The 25391-nt window shown below is 53.4% G+C and overlaps 12 protein-coding genes across 12 annotated transcripts; 7 read left to right on the top strand and 5 right to left on the bottom strand.

Moving 5' to 3' along the window:
- Positions 1 to 139: 139 nt before the first annotated feature.
- On the top strand, positions 140 to 1041 carry M421DRAFT_419407 (uncharacterized protein). Its single transcript, XM_033592103.1, has one exon. The coding sequence runs from the start codon at positions 510 to 512 to the stop codon at positions 759 to 761; it is 252 nt and encodes an 83-aa protein (XP_033449867.1). The 5' UTR covers positions 140 to 509; the 3' UTR covers positions 762 to 1041.
- Positions 1042 to 2940: 1899 nt separating this feature from the next.
- Positions 2941 to 3824, bottom strand: M421DRAFT_419406 (uncharacterized protein). The gene is made up of 2 exons (XM_033592102.1): positions 3198 to 3824; positions 2941 to 3156 (listed from the first exon to the last, which is right to left on the bottom strand). The coding sequence occupies exons 1-2, from the start codon at positions 3620 to 3622 to the stop codon at positions 3081 to 3083; spliced, it is 501 nt and encodes a 166-aa protein (XP_033449866.1). The 5' UTR covers positions 3623 to 3824; the 3' UTR covers positions 2941 to 3080.
- Positions 3825 to 3954: 130 nt separating this feature from the next.
- M421DRAFT_4079 (uncharacterized protein) lies at positions 3955 to 4923 on the bottom strand (the record flags this gene model as incomplete). The annotated part of the gene is made up of 1 exon (XM_033590338.1): positions 3955 to 4923. The coding sequence occupies one exon, from the start codon at positions 4921 to 4923 to the stop codon at positions 3955 to 3957; it is 969 nt and encodes a 322-aa protein (XP_033449865.1).
- A 133-nt stretch (positions 4924 to 5056) lies between these two features.
- On the top strand, positions 5057 to 8474 carry M421DRAFT_419404 (Adaptor protein complex AP-3 delta subunit). Its single transcript, XM_033592101.1, has 3 exons — positions 5057 to 5967; positions 6016 to 6244; positions 6300 to 8474. The coding sequence occupies exons 1-3, from the start codon at positions 5266 to 5268 to the stop codon at positions 8444 to 8446; spliced, it is 3078 nt and encodes a 1025-aa protein (XP_033449864.1). The 5' UTR covers positions 5057 to 5265; the 3' UTR covers positions 8447 to 8474.
- M421DRAFT_419403 (uncharacterized protein) lies at positions 8473 to 9739 on the bottom strand. The gene has a single exon (XM_033592100.1). It carries the CDS (start codon positions 9342 to 9344, stop codon positions 8577 to 8579), a length of 768 nt encoding a protein of 255 aa, XP_033449863.1. The 5' UTR covers positions 9345 to 9739; the 3' UTR covers positions 8473 to 8576.
- Positions 9740 to 10136: 397 nt separating this feature from the next.
- Positions 10137 to 10652, top strand: M421DRAFT_91460 (uncharacterized protein; the record flags this gene model as incomplete). The annotated part of the gene is made up of 4 exons (XM_033597946.1): positions 10137 to 10335; positions 10388 to 10440; positions 10492 to 10553; positions 10601 to 10652. 4 exons carry the CDS (start codon positions 10137 to 10139, stop codon positions 10650 to 10652), a joined length of 366 nt encoding a protein of 121 aa, XP_033449862.1.
- A 246-nt stretch (positions 10653 to 10898) lies between these two features.
- M421DRAFT_4075 (uncharacterized protein) lies at positions 10899 to 11654 on the bottom strand (the record flags this gene model as incomplete). Its single annotated transcript, XM_033590331.1, has 2 exons — positions 10899 to 11253; positions 11320 to 11654. The coding sequence occupies 2 exons, from the start codon at positions 11652 to 11654 to the stop codon at positions 10899 to 10901; spliced, it is 690 nt and encodes a 229-aa protein (XP_033449861.1).
- A 245-nt stretch (positions 11655 to 11899) lies between these two features.
- On the top strand, positions 11900 to 13180 carry M421DRAFT_125087 (autophagy protein 5). Its single transcript, XM_033587325.1, has 3 exons — positions 11900 to 12058; positions 12104 to 12731; positions 12787 to 13180. Exons 1-3 carry the CDS (start codon positions 11939 to 11941, stop codon positions 12978 to 12980), a joined length of 942 nt encoding a protein of 313 aa, XP_033449860.1. The 5' UTR covers positions 11900 to 11938; the 3' UTR covers positions 12981 to 13180.
- A 1589-nt stretch (positions 13181 to 14769) lies between these two features.
- Positions 14770 to 15390, top strand: M421DRAFT_4073 (uncharacterized protein; the record flags this gene model as incomplete). Its single annotated transcript, XM_033590329.1, has 3 exons — positions 14770 to 14935; positions 14986 to 15229; positions 15291 to 15390. 3 exons carry the CDS (start codon positions 14770 to 14772, stop codon positions 15388 to 15390), a joined length of 510 nt encoding a protein of 169 aa, XP_033449859.1.
- A 1174-nt stretch (positions 15391 to 16564) lies between these two features.
- M421DRAFT_419399 (uncharacterized protein) lies at positions 16565 to 18803 on the top strand. Its single transcript, XM_033592099.1, has 2 exons — positions 16565 to 17315; positions 17370 to 18803. Exons 1-2 carry the CDS (start codon positions 16899 to 16901, stop codon positions 18342 to 18344), a joined length of 1392 nt encoding a protein of 463 aa, XP_033449858.1. The 5' UTR covers positions 16565 to 16898; the 3' UTR covers positions 18345 to 18803.
- A 1486-nt stretch (positions 18804 to 20289) lies between these two features.
- On the top strand, positions 20290 to 21497 carry M421DRAFT_125049 (uncharacterized protein). Its single transcript, XM_033587324.1, has 3 exons — positions 20290 to 20919; positions 21145 to 21386; positions 21443 to 21497. Exons 1-2 carry the CDS (start codon positions 20475 to 20477, stop codon positions 21351 to 21353), a joined length of 654 nt encoding a protein of 217 aa, XP_033449857.1. The 5' UTR covers positions 20290 to 20474; the 3' UTR covers positions 21354 to 21386; positions 21443 to 21497.
- A 1487-nt stretch (positions 21498 to 22984) lies between these two features.
- Positions 22985 to 24495, bottom strand: M421DRAFT_60157 (putative bicyclomycin resistance protein; the record flags this gene model as incomplete). Its single annotated transcript, XM_033595755.1, has 3 exons — positions 22985 to 23894; positions 23942 to 24325; positions 24380 to 24495. 3 exons carry the CDS (start codon positions 24493 to 24495, stop codon positions 22985 to 22987), a joined length of 1410 nt encoding a protein of 469 aa, XP_033449856.1.
- Positions 24496 to 25391: the final 896 nt, after the last annotated feature.

Here is a 25391-nt window from a genome sequence, read left to right as displayed (position 1 = left end):
GGTGTGGCCTGCGTGCAGTGGTGCGGCTATCTCATGTACGCGGGCAGGGCGCGGTGGACAATGGCCGACTGTGTGTAGAGCGGCAGAGGAGCGCGAGCGACTGCGGCGGGCTGTGGCGGACGGCGAGGGCGCTGCTGGATATGAATGGGTAGCAATGGGTGCGGTGCAGCGGTGCAGCGGTGCAGCGGTGGAAAGCGAGCGTGAAAGTGGTCAACTAAGGCTGCGTGTCAGCGGCCGCGTAGAGTCGATGGTCAATCATCAATCGTGCGTGGTGGCAGCAGCAGCAGCAGCAGCAGCAATGGCCAGGCAGCTGGAGGCCAAGGCGAGAGGTCAACGCAAGAGGTCAACGAGGCAATGTCGATCAACACGGTTGCGCTAGCACGCCGGCGACAGGACAGCTGGATGGCTCGCAGCAACAGTTGAACAGCCGCTGAGAGTCGCAGCGCTGCCAGAGGCTTCGCACGTCTCGCTCGCCCTCGCAGCGTCTCACACTGCCATCGCCAGCCCGAATGTGGCGGCTCGCGTCCAGCGTGTTCCCGCTCGGCTGGAGCCCGGGGGTAGGGGTGCGACAGAGCCGCGAACGGTACTCACCAGTCACAGGCGCGGGTAGCAGCCTCTTCCGAGTCTTCTCTGCAACAGAGACTGGCGACAACGAACGACAACCTTCGCGGGCGAGCTGCGGCGGGTGCGGCGCGGAGAGGGAGGAGGGCGGCGGGCGAGCACGGGCGTACAAAGGAAGTGCTGCTGCTGCGGGATGGTAGGGGTTGACCACTTTTGACCACTCGCAAAACTCGCGAGATGATCTACCGATTGCAATAAAATCGAGCCGCACAGAGGCTAGCGCGCCCGGGTGGCTACGAGCGAGTCGGTGGTCCTGGGCGTTGCTATGCTCCGCCGTGCTCCGCTATGCTGCCGCAGCCATGTAGACACCGCTGCGCGTATGCAGCGAGACGCAAGCAGCGAGACGTAGGGGAGAGCGCTGCAGTGCCCGCGACCAACGACCAAGCACGCCGGCAGCGCGGGGGCAACCCTCGCCGGCCGTCTCAGCTACCAGAGTTTCTGCGAAACCTCTGTCCGCTAGAGCGCGGTGCTGGCTGTGTAAGGCCGTCGGCGCACCACCCATGCTGGGATGGCCTGACCCCCCCAGCAACCGTACCAAACTTAGACACTGCATCCAGGCACGCTTTTCGCCTGTCACTGCAACAGCACACACAGCTGCTGCTGCTGCTGCTGCTGCTGCTCGCAACCCTGACTGTCACGGACACGCAATTGGCCCTCCCGTCCTTCACTCACCACTGCACACCGCATCGCTCGTTGAGCTGCCGTTTCAGACCCATCGTCACGTTTCCGCCGTGTGCGACCTGGGCCGCGGCGTGCGCGAACTTGTTGACCTTGACCACCGAGGCACATGCTGGCGGCTCCGCTGCTAGACCCCATCCATGCCGCACGGCGCTCTTGGGTGGCTGCCAGACCACCAGTCTTGGTGCAGCGGCTGCAGGTAAAGACTGCAGCAGCACGTATTCGTTATCGAACAGCAAAAGGAGAGGCTGCTCCCAGCCTGCGCACCTCTCCCAACGCCGCACGGCATCTGCTCGTGCCCAGCCTGCATCTCTCGCTGCATGCTCGCTTCCGGGACCGGACCACGGATGAACTGCTAGCTACTCCTGCATTGTCCTACAGTCACTCTCTGCCATGGCTTGTTCCTTCGCTCTTTCACGAGCGACACAGACTGCGACTGTCACAAGCTAGAGCGCGGCAGAGCATCCGGCTAGGTTTGCCGACGTGTTTTTGATGTTGACGCTTCCTGCCAGCCATTATGGCTGACGAACAAGCCCGCCTCAACTCAACACCACGTGACTCTCGCAATCATACGGGCCCCTCGACGTCACTTTGACCACTGTATCCCCAGCCCCTTGTGCCTGTGTCATCGAACCCCAAGACTGGCGCTGTGCGACCGCTATGTAATTACACAATTCCCGCAATGCACCGATATCATTGCACGTCCAGCATACATTGCATTTGGGCACTCGATTGCATTCACTAGCCGCATGCCGCCCGCATGCGTACAGCCCATCCGACTGGCCCGGCACCGTGAAGCTCAGCTCCACAGTCACACAACCGCAGGACCACGTCTAGCACTCCCGCCCCTCGGATTATGCTGCTCACTGCTTATGCTGCCACTGCTATTGCTGCCACTGCTATTGCTGCCACTGCTATTGCTGCCACTGCTACTGCTGCCACTGCTTATGCTGCCACTGCTACTGCTGCCACTGCTTATGCTGCCACTGCTACTGCTGCCACTGCTTATGCTGCCACTGCTTATGCTGCCACTGCTTATGCTGCCGGGCTTCTACTCGCCGGAGCAGCTCACCCGGCAGAGTACCTAGCAGACCTTGCTGAACGCTTGCAACGTGCTCTAGCACCACGAACGCGTAATGCTCTCCGCAGCCGCTGATCTCTAGGCGTCCAAGTCACCAGCGTGAGCGACGACGAACAGCGGGGCCGTAGACAGCATGATCGCCAACTTGCTTGACATGAACTGCCAAGAAGACGAAGAAGCAGCGTTTTGAGGATTTGCATCACCGCCAGCGACCTACCAGCACAACGGACAGGGCACCCGGCACAGCCTCCTCTATCCACCCTCCCCCCTCCCCTCGTCCACTGCTTCCAGCCTTCTCGAACCATGTCGGTCATCTCATCGTGCTGGGAATCGCGCGAAGAAAAGGCTCCAGCCTTGTCAACAATCAAGTCGATATCGACCTCACATTCTCGCGCCTACCCAACAAGGTAGGAATTAAACCCATGCAGGTAATTGCTAGGCTCAATAGGTAATCAATCAAGTCAATCCGAGGCCGCTGAGCCCCACTCAACTAATTGTAAACAACTGTGCGAGTCGCCGCCCTCCCAGTTCTCGATTTTCTCCTCGCAGCCTCATCCCTGACCCATGTCGCCCTCCCAAGTCGCCCTTCCCTGTCGACGCTCCGTGCCAACCCTCCTCGCCAGCCCCGTGCCCGATCCACTCGACAGCCTGCGCAGTGGAGCAACAATTCTATTTCCGCGCGCCGCCGACGAGCACGCCGTTATAGGAGATCACCAACGCTTTTTCGTTGCTTGGCTGTCAAGGGCTTGTGGGTTTGTTTTTTCTTCCATGCCAGCCTCGTATATGGGAGGGGAGGGGGTGTGGAATCTCCGAGTACGGGCGTCTGAGGTAAGAGGCATGGATTCGGCGGTGGGTCTGGGCTGGTGAATTTGATGCGCTGTGGGTGGGGGTGCGAGGTGCTGCTGCGATATTCGTGGCCTGTTTGTCTTTTGGTGTGCACTGATGTCTCATGGCTGATGTCTCATGGCTGATGACTTGATATGTGTACATCCTCGCCATCTCTTTCCTAATCGACGCTGTACGTCTGAGCAATGATCTGTCTCTGCTTCCAACCGCGTGTCTAGATGAAGGCTGTTGACCTGCATGGGCTGTACCAAGCGCCTCGTCGCGTAGCGCATACCGGCGCATACAAGCCAGACGGTATCTAAGCTCCACCTTCCGCCTGGTCGTGAGAGTTCCAATCTGTGGGCTAGGACGATGGATTCTCGCTGTGGCAATTTGTACGAATACCCTCCAGTACATATAGACTTCCACTAGGCCGGTTGACCATGATGAATGAGCAAGACCAATGCGTGCACAACCGCAAGACGGATGGACGTGGAAGTGACACAGGGCTGAGCGAGAGGCAGTCTGATGTTTTGGGAGGAGGTCACGACCAGACTCGACAACTTGAACCTTAACGGTAGGGTATAATTATCATTGATGGAGGATACAGAGTTGGTCGCCCGTGTGTAGGTCCACGTCTAGACTATCTTCTGACTCAGCTGACAACACGTCTAGATGGTCTTGGTCAACGCCTCAACTCCATGCACTGTAAATGGACTCTTTCAGACCGGACTGGTATACATGTTGCTTTACTGTTTCAGCAATTCCTTCGCCGCGATGATTTCTGCCTCGTCATAGCCAGACTGTCCCTTCTTCTTACTCCCAAAATCCCGGATGAACTCTCCTAGCTTCTTCGTCGCAAGCTCATCCAGCTTTTGTACACTTGTCAGTGTTGGTATCGGCACATCCTCATCGTCCTGTTCACCTCGCTTCCTAGACGAGGCCTGTGTGTCGGAGAGCAGAGGCAGGAGCTTCGAGGCTACCGTCTTGATGCCGTAGAACCCTCGCAGGTAGCTCTCGTTCAATTCCGCCGCACGGCAGAAGTGCTTCAGCGCTAGGGAGAGCTCGCTCAATGACGGTGGGTTGTTGGACGCGGTGGACAGGTAGTGCAGTGTAGCAACGTGTGCGTGAGCAGTCCAGCTTGTGGGCGCAGTCAGGAGCACCTCCTCGGCACAGTATATGGCCTGACCCCATGCAGCCTGGCTGGCATACAGCTCTGACGCTTCAGCCCAAGCCTCGTTATCTGTGGGCGAGTTCTGCAGGAGCACTGTCACGGCTGTGATGGCATCTGCGGTCCGTCCCATGCTCTTGAGCACAGCCACCCGTCGCTTTCGAATGCTCATGTTTGTTGGGTCCTCGCGCAAAATCTTCTCGTAGCCGTCAAACACCTTCTCTAGGTCGGCATCTGTTTGCGCAGTGGCCTCGTTGTATATCCCCCGTAGTGTGATAATGCGCTCATTCTGTTCGCCAAACCGTGACTCGAGGCGTTCAAGAATCTGTTGCGCAGCCTTCTCGTCGCCCGTTCGCAGGGCTGAGAAGAAGAGGTTCTCGTGGATAGCCCAAGATTCGGGCGTCTCGCGCGAGAAGAGCAGTGAGAGTGGCCATGGGAGAGACGAGATGGGAGAATTGGCGAGGATTAGCGGCGCCTTTTGCGAGAGGGCGAGCGCAGTCGACGGAGGGATGAAGGATGGTGGGCTGAGGAGGTTTGCGGTGGTCATTCTTGCGGCTGTAGATGTGTTGCAATGGTGGAGGTGGATGCTCGTGAATGCGGAGGTCCAGACGGCGTCCAAGCTTCATTTGGGGTCGGCGCCGAATGCGCCGGCGGGACGATGATGCGCTTCGACTCGTGCTCCAAGGCAAGCACGACACAGCGCCTGTGCGCCTTCGAAGGCTACGATTGCTAAGGCCAGAAAGAGCTTGGATATGTGCGCGATGCTTCGATAAACATGCTCACTGACTTCCGCTCGACCACCGCCCGCCGACCGTCTGCCCCTCCTCGGCCATTCCTACACTCGTGCCTTTCGTAACGACCGCAAGACTACCCGTGAGCGCCCGCAGCCATGTTCGAGAAATCTCTCTATGATCTCATCCGCGGCCTGCGCACCCACAAGGGCTCAGAGAAGGAGTACATTGCCGACAGCATCAAAGAATGTCGGCAAGAGATCCGCTCCAACGACATGGACCTCAAGTCCACCGCGCTGATGAAGCTCACGTACCTCGAGATGTTTGGCCACGACATGTCTTGGGCCTCCTTCAACGTTCTGGAGGTCATGTCGAGCCCCAAGTTCCGCCATAAGCGCACAGGATACCTGGCTGCAGTACAGAGTTTCCGCAGAGACACCGAGGTGCTGGTGCTCGCGGAGAACCAGCTGAAGAAGGACATTATGCTGCCTACGCCGCCGTTCATCTCGCTCCCGCTTGGCGCTATACCGCATGTCATAAACCCGAGCATGGCCAATTCCGTGCTGTCAGACCTCATACCGCGACTGACCCATTCGAGTCCGCAAATCCGGAAGAAGACTGTGGTCACGTTATACCGACTTGCGCTTGTATACCCGGAAACCTTGCGACCTGCATGGCCAAAAATCAAGGAGCGACTTCTGGACGAGAACGAGGATCCAAGTGTAACCGCTGCCATTGTCAACGTCGTCTGCGAGCTGGGATGGAGAAGACCCCAGGACTTTCTGCCACTTGCGCCGCGCCTCTTTGACCTTTTAGTCGAGGGAGGAAACAATTGGATGGCCATCAAGCTCATCAAGCTTGTAAGTGGTGCTCGTCGCGTCTCCTGAAGCAATGCTAATGCCTCGTAGTTTGCGACGTTAACACCCCTCGAGCCTCGATTGATCAAGAAGCTGTTACCACCTTTGACGAAGATAATTCGTGAAACATCCGCCATGTCCCTATTGTACGAATGCATCAGCGGCATAATACAGGGAGGCATCCTGGAGGCTGTTGAAGGCACCACAGAAGGCGAAGAAGTAGCAAAGCTGTGTGTTGGCAAGCTGCGAGGCATGATGGTCATAGAAGGCGACTCCAACTGTAAGCTCACGATTAATGAATGTAAGGTCCCCGAATTGTTTCTCATCAACTGCAGTAAAATATGTTGCGCTACTGGCTTTCGAGAAGATCGTTGGCTCACATCCATACCTGGTCGGCCAGCAACAAGACGTAATACTAGAGTGCATCGACGATCCGGACATCTCGATACGAACGCGAGCCTTGGACCTTGTCGTCGGCATGGTGAACCCAGATAACCTTACTGCGATCGTGGGACGCCTAATGCGCCAACTGCGGAACGCACCCGTTGCTACTGGAGCAGAGGAGCCCGAAAAAGACCGCTCCAGGAACACTGGCGTAGTGCCTTATGCTGATTCCGACGACGAAGATGCAGAAGAGGCGCTTCCATCACACGAGCAAAGATCTGACCAGCCGCCACCATTGCCGGACGATTACAGAACAACCGTCATTCGAAGGATCCTGGAGATGTGCTCGCGCGATACGTACAGCAATGTCACCGACTTCGAGTGGTACATCGACGTCTTGACACAACTTGTCCGAGTTTCGCCTGCTGCCAAGCATGCGGCAACCTCAGCAGACGACGAGGATTCCGAACATTATGACGATGTAGGTGCCAGAATCGGCCACGAGTTACAGAATGTTGCGGTGCGAGTCAGAAGCGTACGACACGAGGCTGTGGACGCTGCGCAGTCGCTTGTGCTTGTGGATCGCAGAGATCGCATGTTCCCAGCCTCAGGCAACGGTGGACAGGGTGTTCTTGGATACGCTGGCTGGCTTGTTGGTGAATACGCAACATACCTGTCCCAGCCGGAGCCAGTCATGACATCGCTATTACATCCTGCGTCCCTACAACTATCTTCAAAAACGCTTGCTGTATATCTTCAGGCGATTCCCAAGGTCTTCTCGAGCATGGCTGGCAATGAACGAATATCTTGGACTCCGGAACGAAAGACACTGATGTCTTTGCTCATGGCTCGCATTATACACTTTCTTGAACCGCTGTCAACACACCCCAGTCTTGAGGTTCAGGAGCGTGCTGTGGAATATCTTGAGTTGATGCGATTAGCAGCAGAGGCAGCCTCGGGCGCACCGACTGATGCAGAAGGAGACTTCACGGAACCGCCACTCCTCTTGACACAAGCCATACCTGCGCTGTTCTCCAGCGCCGAACTCAACCCAGTTGCACCAGGTGCTCAGCGCAAGGTACCTGTACCAGATGACCTCGACCTCGACACTCCAATCAATCCCAATCTCCACATGCTCCTCTCACAAGCCGAGCAAGAAGGCTTTGAAGCAGAAGAAGACGATGTCTACGCCGCCTACAGCGATCCCATCGCATCATACACTTCCGCTGAACCCACACCAGCCCCAGCAGCCGACCGTCTTGACACGCCCAATAGAGAACCGGCATCCTACCAAAACGCCGTGGAAGAAGAGTATCTAGATCCCGACATCATCGCGCGGCGTAAAGCCGAGCGCAAAGAACGTTACAAAGACGATCCCTTCTACATCGACCCCGAAGGCGGCACGGGCGCCGTTACACCACTCAGCAGAATCGTGCGCGACGGCAACAAAGACGGCGATCTAGACATCGACAGCATACCGATCATGGACCTGGATCTCTCCACCAGCCGTCACGCATCGTCCGACAACGTCCCGCGCGCCCGCAGCCCGCGCAAGCCTGTGCGCCGCGTCGAAATCATGGGCGACGAGACGCTGGGCCCGGCGTCTGCGGATCCGGAGCGCGAGGACATCGTTGCGCCAAAAGCCACGAATGCACGCAACAAGAAGTCCTTGCTGCAGGTTGATAGCGCGGGGCTCGCGTCACTGTCCCTCGACGACGACTCGAGCTCGAATCGCCGCCTCACTGCGCTAGAAATCGAGCGCAAGGAGCAGGAGGAAGCTGAGATGGCGCGCGCGCTGCAGGCAATTGAACGGAGCAGGCTGGAGATGCAGAGGGCGAGTGAAAGGGTTGAGTACAATGAGGAGGGCGTAGTCAAGAAAAAGAAGAAGAAGGTTAGGAGAGTTGCTGTTGAGGGTGATGACGTGGCGGCTGCACCGCAGGGTATGGAAGGGGAGGACGGAGATGCGCAGCCGGTCAAGAAGAAGAAAAAGAAGAAGGTGAAGTCTGCGGAGGCCCTAGCGGGCGCTGAAGGGGATGCACCGGAGGGAGAGGTAAAGAAAAAGAAGAAGAAGAAGAGGGTTGTGGTCATGGACGAGTGAATTTAGCATAGCAGCGGCGTGGGGAGGTCAGAGAATACATCACATGCACACCATTTTTGTGAACAGTTTCTGATACACGCCACCAAGACATGTTTGCAAAGTCCATCATTTCCGAACATTGGGTATCTTTCTATGCCTTCTTCTCCACCGTCAACTCCCCCTCCACACCATCTTGCAGAGCAATGAGCCCGCTGGACTCAATCTGCTTCTTCCACTTGTTCGACTCGTACCTCGCCGTTACAACAGTCAAGCGCAGCTCAGGCTCACTATGCCCGGCCGCAGGTGATGCCTCAGGCACATGCGTGAAAGTCCACCGTCCGAACGCCCAGTTCAGGATGTAACGCCCTCTTCCACTCGCTGGTGCCGATGTGCTGATATCCTTGTCCGAAGATTGCGGCGGCGTAGACGCGTACAACACGCCTTTGATACGGTAGACCTCGTCTTTCGTAGGGTCCTCGAGCAGTTTTGCAAGCTTCTCTGTATCGACGCTGCCACTGCCATCTTTGCTTGCCAACGTAATGCTGAGGACCTCAACCTCACTCGAGTGATCATGGTCATGGTCATGCGCGTATCCATTCTCGCTAGGCTGCTCCACTGCTTTCGCGAGCTTCGCATCCAGCCCAAAGACAATGTTCTTGTCAACCCAGCCCTTGCTACTCTTCTGCCGTGGAATCGGGGGATCCACGTCGAGATCCAATATTCTATCTTCGACGTCCTCCAGCCTGCGTTCATCGACCAGCTCCCATTTGTTCAGCACGATGAGGTCTGTGTAGCGTGCTTGTATCTTCGCGGTATAGCTCGTATCCTCGTAGCCCTGCCAGTTCTCGACATCGATAACGCTCATCACGCCGTCAAGGACATATTTGCTCGTCTCCCGGCTGAGGCGGTTGACTTCCATTGCGAGCGTGGCGGGGAATGCGGACCCGGAGGTTTCGATCACGATGCGATCGGGGTTGATGTCGGTGGAGAGCGTTTCGAGGGCGTCGGAGAGCTGGCCTACAAGGTTGCAGCATATGCAGCCATTGAGCAGCTCTTGGACGCCAGAGATGGCTTGCGAAGAAGCGAGTTGTGAGTCGACAGCGACATCACCGTATTCATTCTTGAGGAGCGCGAGTTTGTAGTTTTTGGGTAATTGTTGTATCAGGTTCAAAATTAGGGCTGCGACACGTCAGCCTTCCTGGTGAAGATTGACAGTGCACCAACATTTGCTGAGGCATTTCAGCACTTACTGGTCTTTCCCGACCCCAAGAAGCCAGTAACGATGGTGACGGGTATCATGACGCCAAGTTCCAAGATTGTAAGCAATTGATTTGGTTGTGAGCCTTGTCGCACGCCTTTGCAGATCCGTCGGAGGCACCGATCAAATAGGATGTTTTAGCACGCGCCGAAGCGCGACTGCGTTTTCCAATCCGATGCGGGGTCGCCGAGCGCAAGCACTATGACGTAGCACCTCCTTCCACGGGCTGGAGCACGTCAGGTACGATCATCCCGCTGCGCATCGTTTGCACTGGTTACCGATACAGGGTGCTAGATCCTGTTTGCTGCCATGCACAGCCTACTAGTGGTACCACGCTTGAGCTCTGTAACAGCTTGACAACGTATAAAAACTGCCTTCACCTGCAATACCTACGAAGACATTACCAACATCTCCACTATCAACACTCAAAGACCAACAAACCACCTATCAGCAATGGATTTCGTCAACAAGCTCACCGGCAGCGGCAACAGCCAGAACCAGGGTCAGAGCTCCAACGAGCAGTCCACCGGCTCTTCTGGCGGCCAGCAGCAGCAGGGCAGCGGCGGCTTCCTCGGCGGCATTGGCGACAAGCTGAATAGCGCTGCTGGCGGCGGCCGTGAGAGCGAGAAGAACGAGGACTACCTCGACAAGGGTGAGCTCGCACTATCACATGCTGCAGCTGTCAAAGCACTCACACAGTATAGGTGTCGACTTCGTGCAGGAGAAGTTCCTTGGACAGGGACCCCAGGACAACGAGGTGTGTCTCCACTCCAGCCATGCGAAGAGGATTGTGCTAATCCAGATATAGTCCGCTGTGGAGCAGGCCAAGGACGAGCAGATCTCCGACTTCATTCGGGGACAGTACAAGGCGTATGTCCGCGACCAATCTGAGGAGGATTATGCTAACGTAAATATAGTACCACCGGCTCTGATATCCCCATCAAGGACAAGGAGACCAGGCTTGGTTAGTGATTAAGCTATAAGCTTGGCACTCTACAACCGGTGCCATACGACGTGAAGCAGCCTTCATGGTCATGAAGCTACGATAATGATAGTCAGCAAATGACAAATATATCTTCAATTGCTATGCTCCATCGATCGTGATCTTTTGCGACGTCTGCTACACATGCTTGATGTGCCGTCGACTCCTGACGTGTAGGATATCTTACGCTGTCGTGCTTGATCGCAGCTGCTGCAGATGCATAGGGCCTTTCTTTATGCCTCTTTCTCCAACGTCTCGATGCAGTGTTTCAGCAACATCATCATCTTAGTCTGTATGCTCTTGCCAGCAGGCGTGTCCGCGTGTTTGCCAGCCCCCCAGCCAAATGGCAGGACGAGTCTTCGACGGCCCTTTCTGTCGATGACTGCGAGCGCATCGAGCGGGAACTTTCCCCCTCCAAGAGGATGAAGCAGGCCTAGACGTACGAAGTGGTTGTTCGGTGGATCTACAGCTGAGATTAGGGGTAGCGAGAACGGCGCAATTGTGGAAGGCTTGTGTGTGGAAGGGTCGTGGCAGAGAACGATGGCTTGTAGCGAGGGTGAAACACTGTAGAGTTCGTCCAGAGCAGAGCTGTAGGTTGTCAGCATAAATCAAGGACGGTGCTGAGGACGCCACGGAAGGCTTGAATGTGCGTACCATAGCAGGTTGTAGTGCAGCTGCAGGTTGCCCTGCACACATAATACTGTGATACACTGCCCTCTCTTGTATCGTTGCCAGTTGTTGTGAGGCTTGAATCCACTGTCTGGTGGTGTAGCGAGCGCAGGGCTGGCTAGAATGGCGCTGATGTCGACAGTCCATGCATCTTTTGGCTCGATGATGTCCAGCTCATCGAGCTCACATTGGGTTCTCGATCGCTTCAGCGTGTCGCTGCGTGAAGACAGCGCAGGTGAAGGCTGTCGCAGCTGCTGCGTTTCGTCTTCGTCCGAGTCGAGTGTTACGCGCGATCGTTTGCGACTAAGTTTGGTGCTCATGGTGCGCGGTTGAGAGAGGACAATGAGATCGACCGTTTGCGTGCGTACATTGCCGTTGACCGTACCGAGTGTGAAACAGAAAGGAATAACAGCCTTGCAGGATATCACAAAGCGAAGTTGCTGGCTGTTGCAGGAACGCGTGAGCATTGAACACGCGCAAGCTTACTTTTGCTTCCTCACGATTGGAGCCGAGGTAGGTCCCCTGTATTTGCCTCCGCGCTACCCGGAAACGCTGCCTACCCCACAAACACTCTAGTCTACTTACTCGCTTTACATCGTCGTTGATGACTTCCAGGGACGTGACGAGTAGGCTGCGTGAGAGCGTTTGGAACGGAAGCATACCTCTAGAAGTGCGGCTGCATAATGAAGATTGCAGGACCTACGATGACTCTGATCCATATATGGTGAGAGCTTCATTCCTAGGCTGAAGCCAAACTGACAGTTTGCAGATCCAGTTTCCAAGACTCTCATATCTTGGTTTGCTCACTCACAAACTTCACACCTTCTTCTCGCCAAATTTGATATATCCAGATATTTCACCGGCGGATCTGTGGCTTTCGTACGAAGGTGTACCGCTGAAGTGGCATTATCCTCTCGGGCTGCTGTACGATCTTTACTCTGGGGAGGAGCCAGCATACCCATCAGATCCGGCGTCGCCAACTCACAAGACCGAAACCTCAGAGGAAGAGCACCGCCGCCTGCCATGGAAGCTGACTGTCCATTTCTCTGGCTACCCTTCAGAGCAGCTTGTTCGACTCGACACCGAGGATAACGTCATGCATGATCTATTCAGAAACAGTGTCAAGGAAGCCGACTATCTACGAACCGGAACAGGAAAGACAGTCATGTTCTTGAGTGAGAAGGACAGCACACAGCTCTGGGATGCGGTGAAGCAGCATGACTTCTCGCTTTACAACCCTATTAATCAGAAGCTGCTGAACCCACAAGGTGCTGTATTACGACACCTTCCGGTGCGAATCTACCTGCCGCATGCTGCGAATAGCAGTGAGCAGAAAGAGGCCAGTCCTGGAAGCCTAAGAGTAGTGCAAAGTTTGGTGACTCCAAACCTCTCGTCTCGTAAGTCTGCAATGCGGTCAGCAGGCAACAGACGATGAAGCTGACCAAACATTAGGACAACCGCAAACTATTGGTACGGCATTAAATCAAATTCTTCCAACGTTATTTCCCAGCAGACGCAGTCCACTCCTGGCGCAGGCGGTCTTGCACGGTGCAGTCTTGCCTCTGAGCGCTAGTGTCGAAGATCTAGTACGCGCATCTGCGTACCTGGATGGCTGGCTCCATATTACTGTGGTGATGATGGCGTAGACGCACTGCTCGTAAACTACATAGGGCTGGAAATGCGAATCTCGTGATCGCACGTTTGGTGTCATGTATTGCGAAGATAATTATGGGCCGTCTCCACACTGCACATTTGAAGAAACCAAAGCGTGCCTTGGGAAGGGAATGCGACTCTACTGGAGATCTTCAGGCATCCGTGTGGGCCCCTTGTCAGCGATGATGTCGAGGATGAGGACATGGGAATGTCGATGAGGCGGTGTCGCCGATGGAAATCAGCACTCAGTCGCACGGGCTCATGGATCTGATAGGCTGGATGGCGGCAAAGATCGATCAACCAGGCCGTCTCCGACCGCCTCTTCCTTACTTGCATCTTCTGCACCCTCCATCTCACCATCTTGCCGCAACACCACGGACCGCTTCTGATCCTTCACCGGGAATTACAAGCCATCTCCGCTCTTGCATCACTCCGTCGTGCTTTGGCCAAAGGCAAGCAGTTTCGCACTTGATACCCATTTAGCGCATCTTTTGCGCACACATGGCCAGTCATTACGTAGAGCATCGATCTAACCAGCCGCCCTTGGGGCAGGGAATATGCCGCCAACTCTACGTGAATTCGAAAGGGCTGAGTAGCCGTGCTCACATATCGAGGAATTGGCGCTCGACCGAACGTCGCGCGGGTCACTGTCAGTTCCTCAAGTAAGATTAGGACGAGGGCTTGCACCAAGGCAATCCGAATTGGAGGCTGAAGCATTGTCTCCCGCCGCACTGGGCTAGGTCAAACGGCTGCCCGAGGCCCACAATAGGTCTGAGAGATTGATTGGCATCAAAAAGGATGCTTCAGCCTTGCGATAAGGCTGCGACCGGCCTCACCGACAACCATGCCAGTTTCATGGTAGTGGCCCATGCAGGTACCTTCTCGGGAGCCTTCGATCTCACTCACCGGGATCCGTATGGCGTTACCTCGATTACGGCTACACCAATCAGTGGATGATGCTGAAGATATTACTCAAGTTTCACAGTGACTGAACGGACCTTCCTGCAGGGTTGCAGAGGCATCGACTTACCGGTCAGCGCCAAGTCAGCGTCAACGATCTAAGAGATGCCATAGGTGCGGCCCATACTCCAGATCACGGAAAGGCCGACTACACAAGGCTCTCTGCACCCTGTATTCGTCCGAGTTAGATCATTGCAATACCATCACAAGAGGCTGAAGGCCATGTGCCGGAGCCTAGGGTGGCTTACCCGTCATGATCCTTTTGCGACTTAGTTCCTCGGCGTGAGATCAACATGAATACCAATGACCAGGCCCGCTGCGGTGCATCCGTACTTTGCTAAGGATTAAGTCAGGACATCAACCTAGATTTCGTTCAACGTCCGGCACCAGTCTTTCCTTCCTCTGTGATGATCGGACTTGAAGCTATGTTTCAAAGTATACCTAACCTTCCATTATTCGGCCTTGACCTCTTGCCTTTTTTAGGACATACATGCGTGCCTATTTTCAACTACTCGACAGCTCCTAGGTTCACCTTCATATTCACACAGCCCTTCAGTCGGCTAGGTTGTTCGACAACTACAGGCGGACTGCCTTATATCAAGACTGTCTTGCCAGATTTGGCCCGGTTCATCAGCGATCACCGAGCTATGAGATGCACTTCGATGTTGCACCTTCATTTCCATACTCGCCTAACCGAACCACGAACCACCAGCACGACCGGTCGAGGAAGCAACATCTACGCCTCTCTTTACTGAGTAAGTTCGCTTTGTTCTGACTCAGCGTTGCTTCACACGAGCTCAAGCCCAGCATTTTCTCGACAGCATGGCGTACACACAATCTGGAGAAGGACATCAGTCGCAGTCTTCAACGGGCAGGCCTTGGTCCTCCGGCACATACTCATCAGACACACGGTCTCCTGAATGGTCAGAGGTGGTGGATCCTGTGGAGCGACGGAAGATCCAGAACAAGCTGGCCCAGCAAAGATTCAGTAGGTGGTCTCGTACGATAAGTGATCGATTGACCACTAACACAACATAGGAGCCAAAGCAAGAGAACAACGAGAGGACGTAGAACGCGAAATAGAAAACCGAAAGAAAGCATCGAGTTCCTACACACCTCCGGAAGCATCCCGGCTTAAAGACCACCACACCCTCTCAGGTCTTCCCTGGGGAGGAATATCGTTCAGACATATCGTGGCAACAGGGCAGGAGAAGGAGCGGAGCTCTGATCAAAGCTCACGAGAGAACTCCGTCTATGCCATGCGAGCGGGAGGGAGCAGCAGGTGAGCTCCCCAGTGTGAGTCTGTGCTTTCCTTGGGTGTACGTTGACTGACCTGACCTCAGAATTGGGCTTCGTCTGACCGATCGCTTTGCCCTAAGCCATGCAGCATGGGGGCCATTCGGGACTTTTCCTCAGCGCTTTTCCGAACGATTCTACCCTTGATTTGAGCTGTGCTCAGTTACATTCGCGATATGCCTTCAGTACTAAGTACACTGCCGCTCACCATGTACACTCCGCACATCCGATTATTGCAGCCGAGGGGCTTGGCTACCTTACCGTCCTAGAAACACAGCCGTAGGGCTGCATCAGTCCGCTTGTATGTATAGGGCTTGATGCCTGTTTGTTTCTGTGCCTCCTTTCTCTTCGGCGGCTATATCCTTTTTCTTAGTGGACAATGTCATTCATTCAATGATCGACATGGGTAATGCTGCCCTGTTTATTTCCAAAGTACCGGCTCGGTGTTTCCAAGTGCCCGGAAATCCTGTCTTGCCGCAGGTGTAGAGAAGAGGCACGTTCTGCCGCGTTGTGCTGTTGCGCGCTGTTCGGGCAAGATCGCGGTGCAAGTTGCAACATTCCGATTTGGACGCACAACCACGCTATGCAATGCACCAGTTGTCAAACAAGCGACCTGAGACTTCACTTCGTGCTTTATTCTCTTACTCGACTTCCGTGCTGCCTCAGCCCCAGATCAGGGCTGAAGCGGATAATGGTTGCCATGCTGGTGGCCAAAAGTTGGCCCAAGGCATTCTCGACGATGATGGCGGTGTCTTCGGCTGACACAACACAACACACCTCAGCAAGTCAGACACTCATGCCAAAAACTATCGATATCTTCAGCTAATCAGCCTCGCAATTTTTGGAGAAACTGTGGAGCGATTTGGAACAACTCGCAGGTGCAGGGTTCACATCCACCATGACCACCTCAACCCAACAGCCACAACCGTACCTGGCTCCGAGACTCATCTGCGTGTACCGACGGCGCCTACGCGCCTCTGTATCGAGATGCGCGGCATCGATCACGAGCTTAGGTGCGGCTGTTGTGACGTGACATGCCTGCATTGCAGCGCGCACGAACCTCTCCCCGCAATGGCTGGACAGAGTATATTAGCGGTATTTCCAAAGCCAGGGCACGGCGGCAAAGGACTATAATTGCCCGCATACGGAAAGTCCTGTGGCTCAATTGGCCCCTAACAGCGCCCTATATGGGCATAATGGCTTGGAAGTGATGTGTCACATTCGGTGATTGGTGCGCAAATGGCAGCAAAATACCTGAAGTCACATTCCCCACAACATGTGCCAGGAACACGATGTTGTTGACGGCAAGAACGACGCAGCTCAGGAACAGGATGATACCCTGCACTGCTGTCATTGGTCCTTTAGCAGCTCTGTGTCTGTTTGCAGTCGGTCATGCAGCCTTGCGGCGTCCGGAAGTGTCATAATCGCTGACAATTCCACTCTGAACGCTGAACAGCCACAACCGATCCACACGCCTCAACGCTCCACGGCACGGAAGGCCAACTTCTTAAGCGCCCACCGACAAAATGGATAGCATTCATCCATTACTTGGGGATTTTGCTAGCTTGGAGGCGCAGGATGTGCGAGGCTTGATCGATATATATCTTCTTATTGTACATTGAGCAAGATGTAGCATTCCAGCTTGGTCGGCCTTCATGTCAGCGGATCAATTCTCACAGCTTTCTCTCGAGGAGACCATGGTGACTACTCGAGCTGAGGCTGCCAAGGCATCACGAAAGGGAACACCACCTCAGCAACTTGATCAGGATTCCCCTCTACCTTCCGTGGAGCCAGTCTCGCCAGTGTCACCCACCCCTTCTCTTGTTATATCCACAAACAATCTCAGCTACAACGTCTCCTCGTTCGATGCGAATCATCGCCAAAGGGTCAAGCGAGGTCTACAAGACAGTGGGATCCGCATGAAGTACTGTACCACCTACGTTGACGACGAGGACCCAAATATTCAGACACAGTACTTCTTTATCAACGACGATGTTCAAGTCACGATGGGCGGAAAGCTACGCAGACCTCGTTGCTCTTGCGGGGCTAATGAGAACGGCGTTGCTTGCAAGGTAAGCTTATACACTTTTGGGTTTTTTTCCAACCCATAGCTAACAACTAATAAGCATATTTACTGGGTTGGTGATCACGTCGTCTCCACCATTCCAGATATTGTCAAGGATCAGCCACTGCAGCCTTCGACAGATGGTTCGACTTTCCAACATGTGAGACCGGCAGATGTACTACGCAAGAAAGGCCTAGAGGATGTCGCAGACGATCTCGACTGGATTTACGAGGACGAAGATGTGCCTGAAGATCAAGACGACATCAAAGAGACAGTCATCAGTATGCTCTCAGTCTTCGAGCCTCAAGAAGCACTGCCAGATGAGTTCAGATGCCCAGAGTCGCCTCTCACATCTGAGCGCTCGAAGAAGTATCAAGAGCTCGCTAAGCTGTTCACTGAGTATGCAACAAAGGACCCTGGATTGTTCCTGCAAATGCAGGATATCATCGACCCAAACTTCCAGAGCCGTGTCTTTTTTGAGAAGATCGAGAACCGCATCACTCAGACGTTTCATGCTCTGGACGAGTACATCAAGCATGGTCCCACTGACGCCTCTGTCGATGCGCTACGGTTCGACCTACCAACTACGGCCAAGAAGCTCATACGTCTAGTGAAGGCTATCGGCAACTTCATCGAGCAACAAGATGAGGATGATCCTGATTTCAAGAGCATCGCCATCCGATCAGCTGCAGCCCTTATCCGAATACTTGATCTTGTCACAGATCGCAACGTCGATGCTTACGAAAGTATCACCTGGGGCATGCGTCCAGGCAGCCCAAGTGAGAACAACTTACACTACGCCCTTATAGGTAACCCAACTACCGGTACCTCCTTCGTATTAAACGTACTTCATCTGCTGCCCCACGGAGACGTCATCCGCAACCACTGGGCAACCCTACAGAGCATCGAAGACAAATTGGTCCAGCACGATGCACCTATCGACTACCTGAACACCTTCCGCCAGGTCATTCACGACAATCGTAAAAGAGCTGCTTCGGAGGACCGTGGTGGCCAGGTGAAAAGACCAGCCTCTTGAATGGCTAACCGCAGCCTCGTTCCTCCCTGTCTTCACTTCTTCTGCTGGCCTCTAGAACCAGCACACGTAGGGTATTGCTTTATTGCCTTTAAGCGTTCGGCGTCTCTAGCGATTCTGTTTTTTCTTCGCTCTCTTCATCTTTTCGCTCCTTCTTTGTCATGTTCTTCTGGCGCTTTCGAGGGCATTTGTCGCTCTACACTTTCCTTCTATACCTAGATTATTGTTGTTAGATCTTCTTCTAGACTTTCTTTGATACCCTTGGCTTTTCTTCTCACTTTCCTTGATTGTGCATCTGCATGTTTGGTGCTACCATTACACTTTCGCCTCACAGCTTTTCTCGACACTTCCCTACTTCTCGAGGCCACACTTTTTGACAGATCTGATTGTAGTCGTTCTTCTTTCTTCACTTCTCACATTCGTTCACACATACACTTGAAAAAAACTACATTTCGCTTCGCTGCTCATACAACTAGCGTCTCATGCTCACGTGAAGTCCTTCATGGTGGGCTCAACAAGCCCTACAGCATGCCGCATGCGTCGACGACCCACTCTCTCTGCAAGATCCGCGTCACAGCACAACATGAAGTTCACGCGAGTCGTAGGACGTTCAGCTGATAGCTCGCCCCCGCATCCGTATAATAGGCTCTGCCACGCTCCAGGTTATAGAGTTTCGGGGCTCTGGGATGTGGCCGACGGCTGCTCAGCCGTACAGTAATCCTTGGAAGAGCACCGAGCACGACAGCAGAGCCGAAGCACTTTCGGACCGGAGGTGTTCGTTGCTTTTAATACTCCTGTTGAATGACGAGATAAGGAAAACAGCGCAAAGGAATGTCGGCGTGAATGTCGGGGCGCCGATCATCTACATCAAGATTGTTTGAACATCTAAGAAGCCAATCAGGTTGGCCATTGCACAGGTCGCACTGCAACTCGGTCATTTATCTTTGTAAATGGCCGGCTGTAGTTGCTGCGAAATGGAATGATGCAATGGGCCTTTCGCTTCCCGAGAGAATGGATCACCGACATTCGCAGCCCTCCAGATACAAGCTCCGTTCAGATATTCTCATTCCAGCGGTGAGCCAGCAGCAGTTCTTCCAGTAAGATACGTTTCCAGGCCAGCGTCCAGCGCGTCCAGCTGTCCCAGAGCTTCCAGCTGTCCCAGAGCTTCCAGCTGTCCCAGAGCTAACCTAAACGGGTCGCTTATCTCGAGCCCCGTTCACGAGCATCTTGCACTTGTTGTTAGTCAGCCCCGCAGTGTCGTTACTTGATTGGAACAGTCCCGCGGATTCCAGGGCTTGGACATGACATGTCACAGAGATGTAATGACAGGTTCTAGGTTTCCGCGGACACATGCGTGCATTTCTATGCAGCACACTCGTTTCATTCCGAAGTATCAGTTGCAAAAGATACATGTTAAGGACGTGATGATGGGATGGACAAGGTATTCATAATCAGCACATCTTGTGCACTCAAACATCCCGGTAAATTTGCATGTGGGTGGATACGCGAGGCACCAGGTATGCATCCAAGCCGTTAGCACCAATGCTTGAGCAGACACGGAGAGCTCCACGATGATCATGCTGCGTCAAGTTGGCACAGGAAGGTTGGTCGAGCTGCTCGTCGCGCGGGGGGCGGCGGCTGGTCTTAAGCTGACCGGCGTCTGATTCGCCCACGACGACGATGCTATCCATTTGGAGCGCTTTGTTCCTTCCAGGTCGGATTGCGGGGAAGGCACGCCTTGCCTGTAACGTTGCTAGCGCCATTTCCAGTTGATCCCCCCGTCGCGACTTCTCTACCCACCACTGCGGCTCTTATATTACGACCCCATCCATCACTCGTCCTTGCTTCAGTCTCCTCATTCTCCACTATCAGTCACCCATCACGCCACGCTGTCGCTATCGTGCCTGCCACCGAGACGGCGTGCACTTAACACGCTATCCCACCCCGGTGACGTACTGCACTTGCTGTCCGTGCGAAGACCCTGAGTCCGAGCGCCGATATCTACCACCTTCTCGCCTTCCCCTGACATACACGTCAACCACTTGCTACGCACACACGACAGATCCTGAAGCCATCACATCTACGTTTAAGAACAACAAGCCATCACAACAATCCGAACAAGCCGCCGACATCATGTCTTCTGGCAGCAACTCACCACCACACCCATCGCCAGGCCCTACAGACCGCCGACGTGCCTCGATCACTGGACAGACATTCCAGGACCTGTTTGGCCGATCAGGCAGCTACTCTGGACAGCAGACGCGAGCTGGAATGTCAGGCCCAATCACCACAGCTGCCGTGAACGCACAGCAACGGCGACTTTCGCTCACAACTATTGGCCTGTCGGCATCACCGGGTCAGACATCGCCTTTCCTCAGCAACCCCCGCACACGAACCGAGAGCCTCTCTAGCGTCAACTCTGGCTCAGTAGATGAGAGCCCATTCGAGGACGACTACGCTCCAACAGCATCTGGCCCTGGCAGCAACGCGGCCACACCCTTCGCACGACGACTCAGCTTTGGTGCACGCGCAATGCGGGATGTTAGGCAGGGCAGTGGTAGTGTTGGAAACCCAAATGGTAGACCTTCCACCCATAAAGCCTCTCCCCCGACTGGTGGTCGAGGACGAGGTCTGTCTTCATTGTCGAATTCTCTTCCCACTTCAGCACCCTTCCTGCACTCTTCCTCGCCTCCTGGTCGCTCCTCGAGGCGTTCTATATCCATATCTTCTGTTTGGCCCACAATTGCAGAGAATGTTGAAGACTATCCCGAGTACGATCACTCGCTGACATGGTCGTCCACAGGCGAAGGCTACAACTTCGCGGAGAACCTCCGCTCCCGTGCCGAGCGCGGCTCTATCTCGGGCCCTCCTCCAATGGTGAATGTCTCATCTCACCAACGTGCGAAGAGCGTTGCCGTAATGGAGCCCCCCGTCCGCGAGATGCCGAAGCAACCAAAGCAGCCTGATGCTATGCAGGAGCGCATCCTCAAGGGTGACTTCTACATGGACTAAGCAGCTTCAAGTTGCTCAAACACAACATCTGCGGTACGTCGACGATCGTCACTTCCAAGTATACAGTGCACTCATTGACCTCTATGCAGAACTATATACGAAGCAGATCTGTCTATAAGACTATCACGAAGATGTACGAACCGCATTCACTAGCGACTATGAGCGACATGCATATTTACGCCACTTGTCTGGGCAAGCCATCACTCGAGGTTACGAGGATGGGGGATCGCAATGATTTTCGAGGAGATATTTGGCTATCCTCTCGACGCACTTTCCGCCAAGCTTAAACTTCTTGCTCACTCGGCGTTTGACACACATCGCTACAAAACCTCTCGTTCCTCGGAACCAAGGTCACAGTTGCTTGTTGGATTCGCGGGCTGTCAGCCTGCTATATGTCTCGGTTTGGAACATGATGCAGCTCTGTATCGAATTCACCTGAACACTGTTGTCAAGAGGTATTTACAAGTTCCCCTGAGGAGTCTGTTGGAGTACGGAGGGTAGCACCAAATTGGTGAAAATTATGGGCGGCTGTCAAGGCTGGCGTTCAGGGAAGTATGCACAAGACGAGGCGATGGTTGCTACTCCTACAATTTGTATCTCAGCGCACATATGCGTTTACCACTAGGCTGGAGGAGAGTATGCATTGAGCTGTACAGATGTATACGCGTAGAGAATAAGCAACAATAATTGTAAGCGACAAGACTTTCCATCAGCCATGCACGTGCTTGTCTAAGATCGGAACTGGCCGAATTACATTCGCAGCGAGGCTTCCATCTATCACGCCGGCGATACAGAGCTATCGCACTTCTGCCCTGCCTAACCTACGTTATATCTCACAGGAATTTCGCGCAATATCGTTCGGTGTCCACGGCCTTCGCCCGGTCGACGCGAGCCTCTGTCTATACAGGGTTTACGGTCACGTAGAGGGGTCTTTATTAGTTAAGTTATTGCCCACAGCTTAATTGCCGTACCAGTAAGGGGGTAGGTAAGGCTACAGATCAATTACACCTCTGTCGCAGCCAAAAAGGAGGCAAAATGTACATACATTAGCACCCCGAATTGGCTGGTAAATAGGCGTGATATCTCATGCGACAACCTCATATAAGCTAACCTAATTTCTCTAGTACTTGTTAAAGACTAATTAGGGACATAATTGTGCTGGATTGGAATTGTAGAAAGGACACGGTAGTAGCAATTTTATGCTATCCTGTAGATGTAAAACAAGCTAAGAGCTGGATAAGAATTATATTCAGATGCTGCAATAGTTGGCCTTTGTTTCATCCTTCAGAGCTGACGATTAATCTTGTAATCTCTGCTTGCTATGCAGAGCCTATTAAATCTGTCTCGAGTACACTCAGCACTGAGGAAACACATACAAGCGAATTCTATGACATCTGCACCCAAACCGAGATTGCACTAAATACGCCATCGACTGTGCCGTAAGTCTCTGGTGGCACGGTCTGTGGGTTCACCGTCGACTCGGATCCATTGACAGTCATTCGGTACACTTCCATAAGCCTCGAATACGACGGCCTAGACAGTGGAGACACATTACATCGTTGCGGATATTGTATACATAACGATCGATAATTAGGACTACTGAATTCCACTCCACAGTCTAAGCTTGGTGTTTACGCAGACACCCTAATTGTTTCATAACTACTTCTCGATCTAATTGCGGGGCCATAGAAGAAAAGAACCCAAGGTATCGGTATGCAAAGAACAGAAACGAACCCCAGCAAGCTTGTAGCCCAATCTGTTCCTAGTCCTTTATACATTTGCAAGGTGAAAAGCGGTAAGGCAGCGCCCAGTGTGTACCTGACAAGAGCATTGGCTGCCATTGCACTGGCTCCATAGAGAGCTTGATACGTATCAAGCAAGTATGCGGTCGCGGAGATGAAGATTGTCGAGTTTCCCCAAGCAAAAGGAATTGAGGCGATGACAGGACTCCACCAAGAAATTGACGGCCGAGCGGTCCATGCAAACCAAAACAATGCTGCAGGCAGACCAAAACAGCCAATCATTGCGGGATAAAGACGGTGCTCTGGAGCGATTGCACCGTTCTTGCCAGCAGCTTTGGACTCACGCACACGTGGCTGATAACAATAGTGGTCACAAAGCAACACAGTAGGTACTGCCATAGACCCGCCGAAGCCGATAGCGAGAAAAATCAATCCTGATGGGATTGTGCCGAAGTCGTAAATGGATCGGAAGACGTAAGGGTAGGCCGCCATGAACCCAAAGATGACAGAGAAGTTGAACCCGGTGTAAAGGCTGAAGAAGGCCACGATTGGCTCGGTGAAAAGCATGTGCAGTGGACGGACAAGCGTGATTGTCAAGAACAGACGCAGTTTGGTCAGGGTGGAAGGACCCGGAGGAAGTTCAATGTTCCGCTGCTTTGCCCTTCGAGAGAGGATGACCGATTTGTAAGTTTCCTTAGAAAAGAAGGTCACGACCATTGAGAGAACGGCAAAGAAGATCAAAGTCCATTGTGTCCAGCGCCAGGACATCTTGACAGTTACAATGGAGCCAAGGACAGGACTAACACTGTTTTTAGCAATGAGCGAATGGAGTTTCAGCCAACTTACCCAAATGATGGACCCAGGAATGGACTCATGATATAGAGTGTGGACGAAACAGCTCGTCTTTCAGGAACCGTCAGATCACCCACGCTTCCTGTACCGATAGCCAGTGAAGGGCTGAAAGCCATTCCTGCGAGGAATCGCAAAATACATAAAGAGTATATGTTTTGCGAGAACCCAGCCCCGATTGTGAAAATCGCGGCGACTGGTGTACTGATGGTGTACACGATATATCTTCCATATGTTTCGGAAAGCGGAGCGGCAATCAAGGGCCCAAATCCCAAAGCTAGAACGTATAATGATAAAGGCAGGAGTGCTACTGTGGAACTCTGCTCAAAAATTTCCTGGATACTAGGATACGAAGGTGTGTAAATCGAAGCTCCTAAAGTCCTAAGCAGATTTTCAGCTCCGGATCTTCACACAGCAATTGATGGGAGGTTTTACGCCGTGAAAGAAATGATGGCTGGCGGAATGATATGCCAATATCTCTGCCACTTCGGCCAGTTAATCGGATTATCCGGGTCATTGGGACCATCCCATTCGAGAACGGCAATTTGCATTTGGATATCTGCTCCTCCCTCCTCTGTTGCAGGTTTGCCGTCGAAAGCGTTGCAATTGATTGCAACGTCTGCAATCTGGTTTACACGCGTGGGCGGGTTTCGAGATGGTCAGGTGAAAGTGAGAGATAGAAGACATTTTAAACACAAGGATCGGGGCAGCGGTTCTGCAGATTATCATCGCTCAAGGAAACGGCCCGTTCCTCGTCTGCCGAGTTGTGTTCCGTAGGACATGCCAAGGATTCGTGCATCAGAACCATAATGAACGCGAGACTTATCTCCGCTCTTAGATTAAAAATACAACGGCAGGCGTTGTGTTAGGTGTTTTTTTCTTGGTTCTATCGTCTCTGATTGCTTAAGAAAACAGCCTGTTCCTTCGTTGCCGAGTTACTTGCCGCAAAACATGACAGGGGCTTGTGCATCAGGCCACCAATACACATACCGGTAGGTCCTACTATCCACTCTTGAGTCTAAAAAGCAGGTGGTTTCATCTCTTGTCTTTACGAGGTTTAGTGCATGGCAACTCGAAGCTAGGCCACTGATGATACTTCTCCGGTGATCGTCCGGAACAAGCACGGCCAGCCATGAGACGAGCTTCATTTTTGTAATATACAGGCCCGATCACCCCTGTTATGCTCTTACATCCTATAGGTACTAGGTATCAACTCACAATCTGTGCGTTGTCTGTGCCCGTAACCTAATTAATTAACACGTAGGGATGAGTCGGACCTTCCCCGGATCTCCTCGATATCGGGTATCTTTTTGGCTGTATGAACAGCATTGCTCTACGTCGCCTATGGATGAAAGAAGGAGACTGAATTCTGATGATTGTGCTTCTTATGGTAATCTGCATAGATCTCTACGCATTAAGTAGATGGAGGAACACTGTGATACAAAGT

This window comes from Didymella exigua, assembly GCF_010094145.1.
Source record: "Didymella exigua CBS 183.55 unplaced genomic scaffold M421scaffold_10, whole genome shotgun sequence".
NCBI classification, from domain to species: Eukaryota; Fungi; Ascomycota; class Dothideomycetes; order Pleosporales; family Didymellaceae; genus Didymella; species Didymella exigua.
Note: the sequence above shows the minus strand (reverse complement) of the source record. Positions and strands in the feature narration are given on the sequence as shown.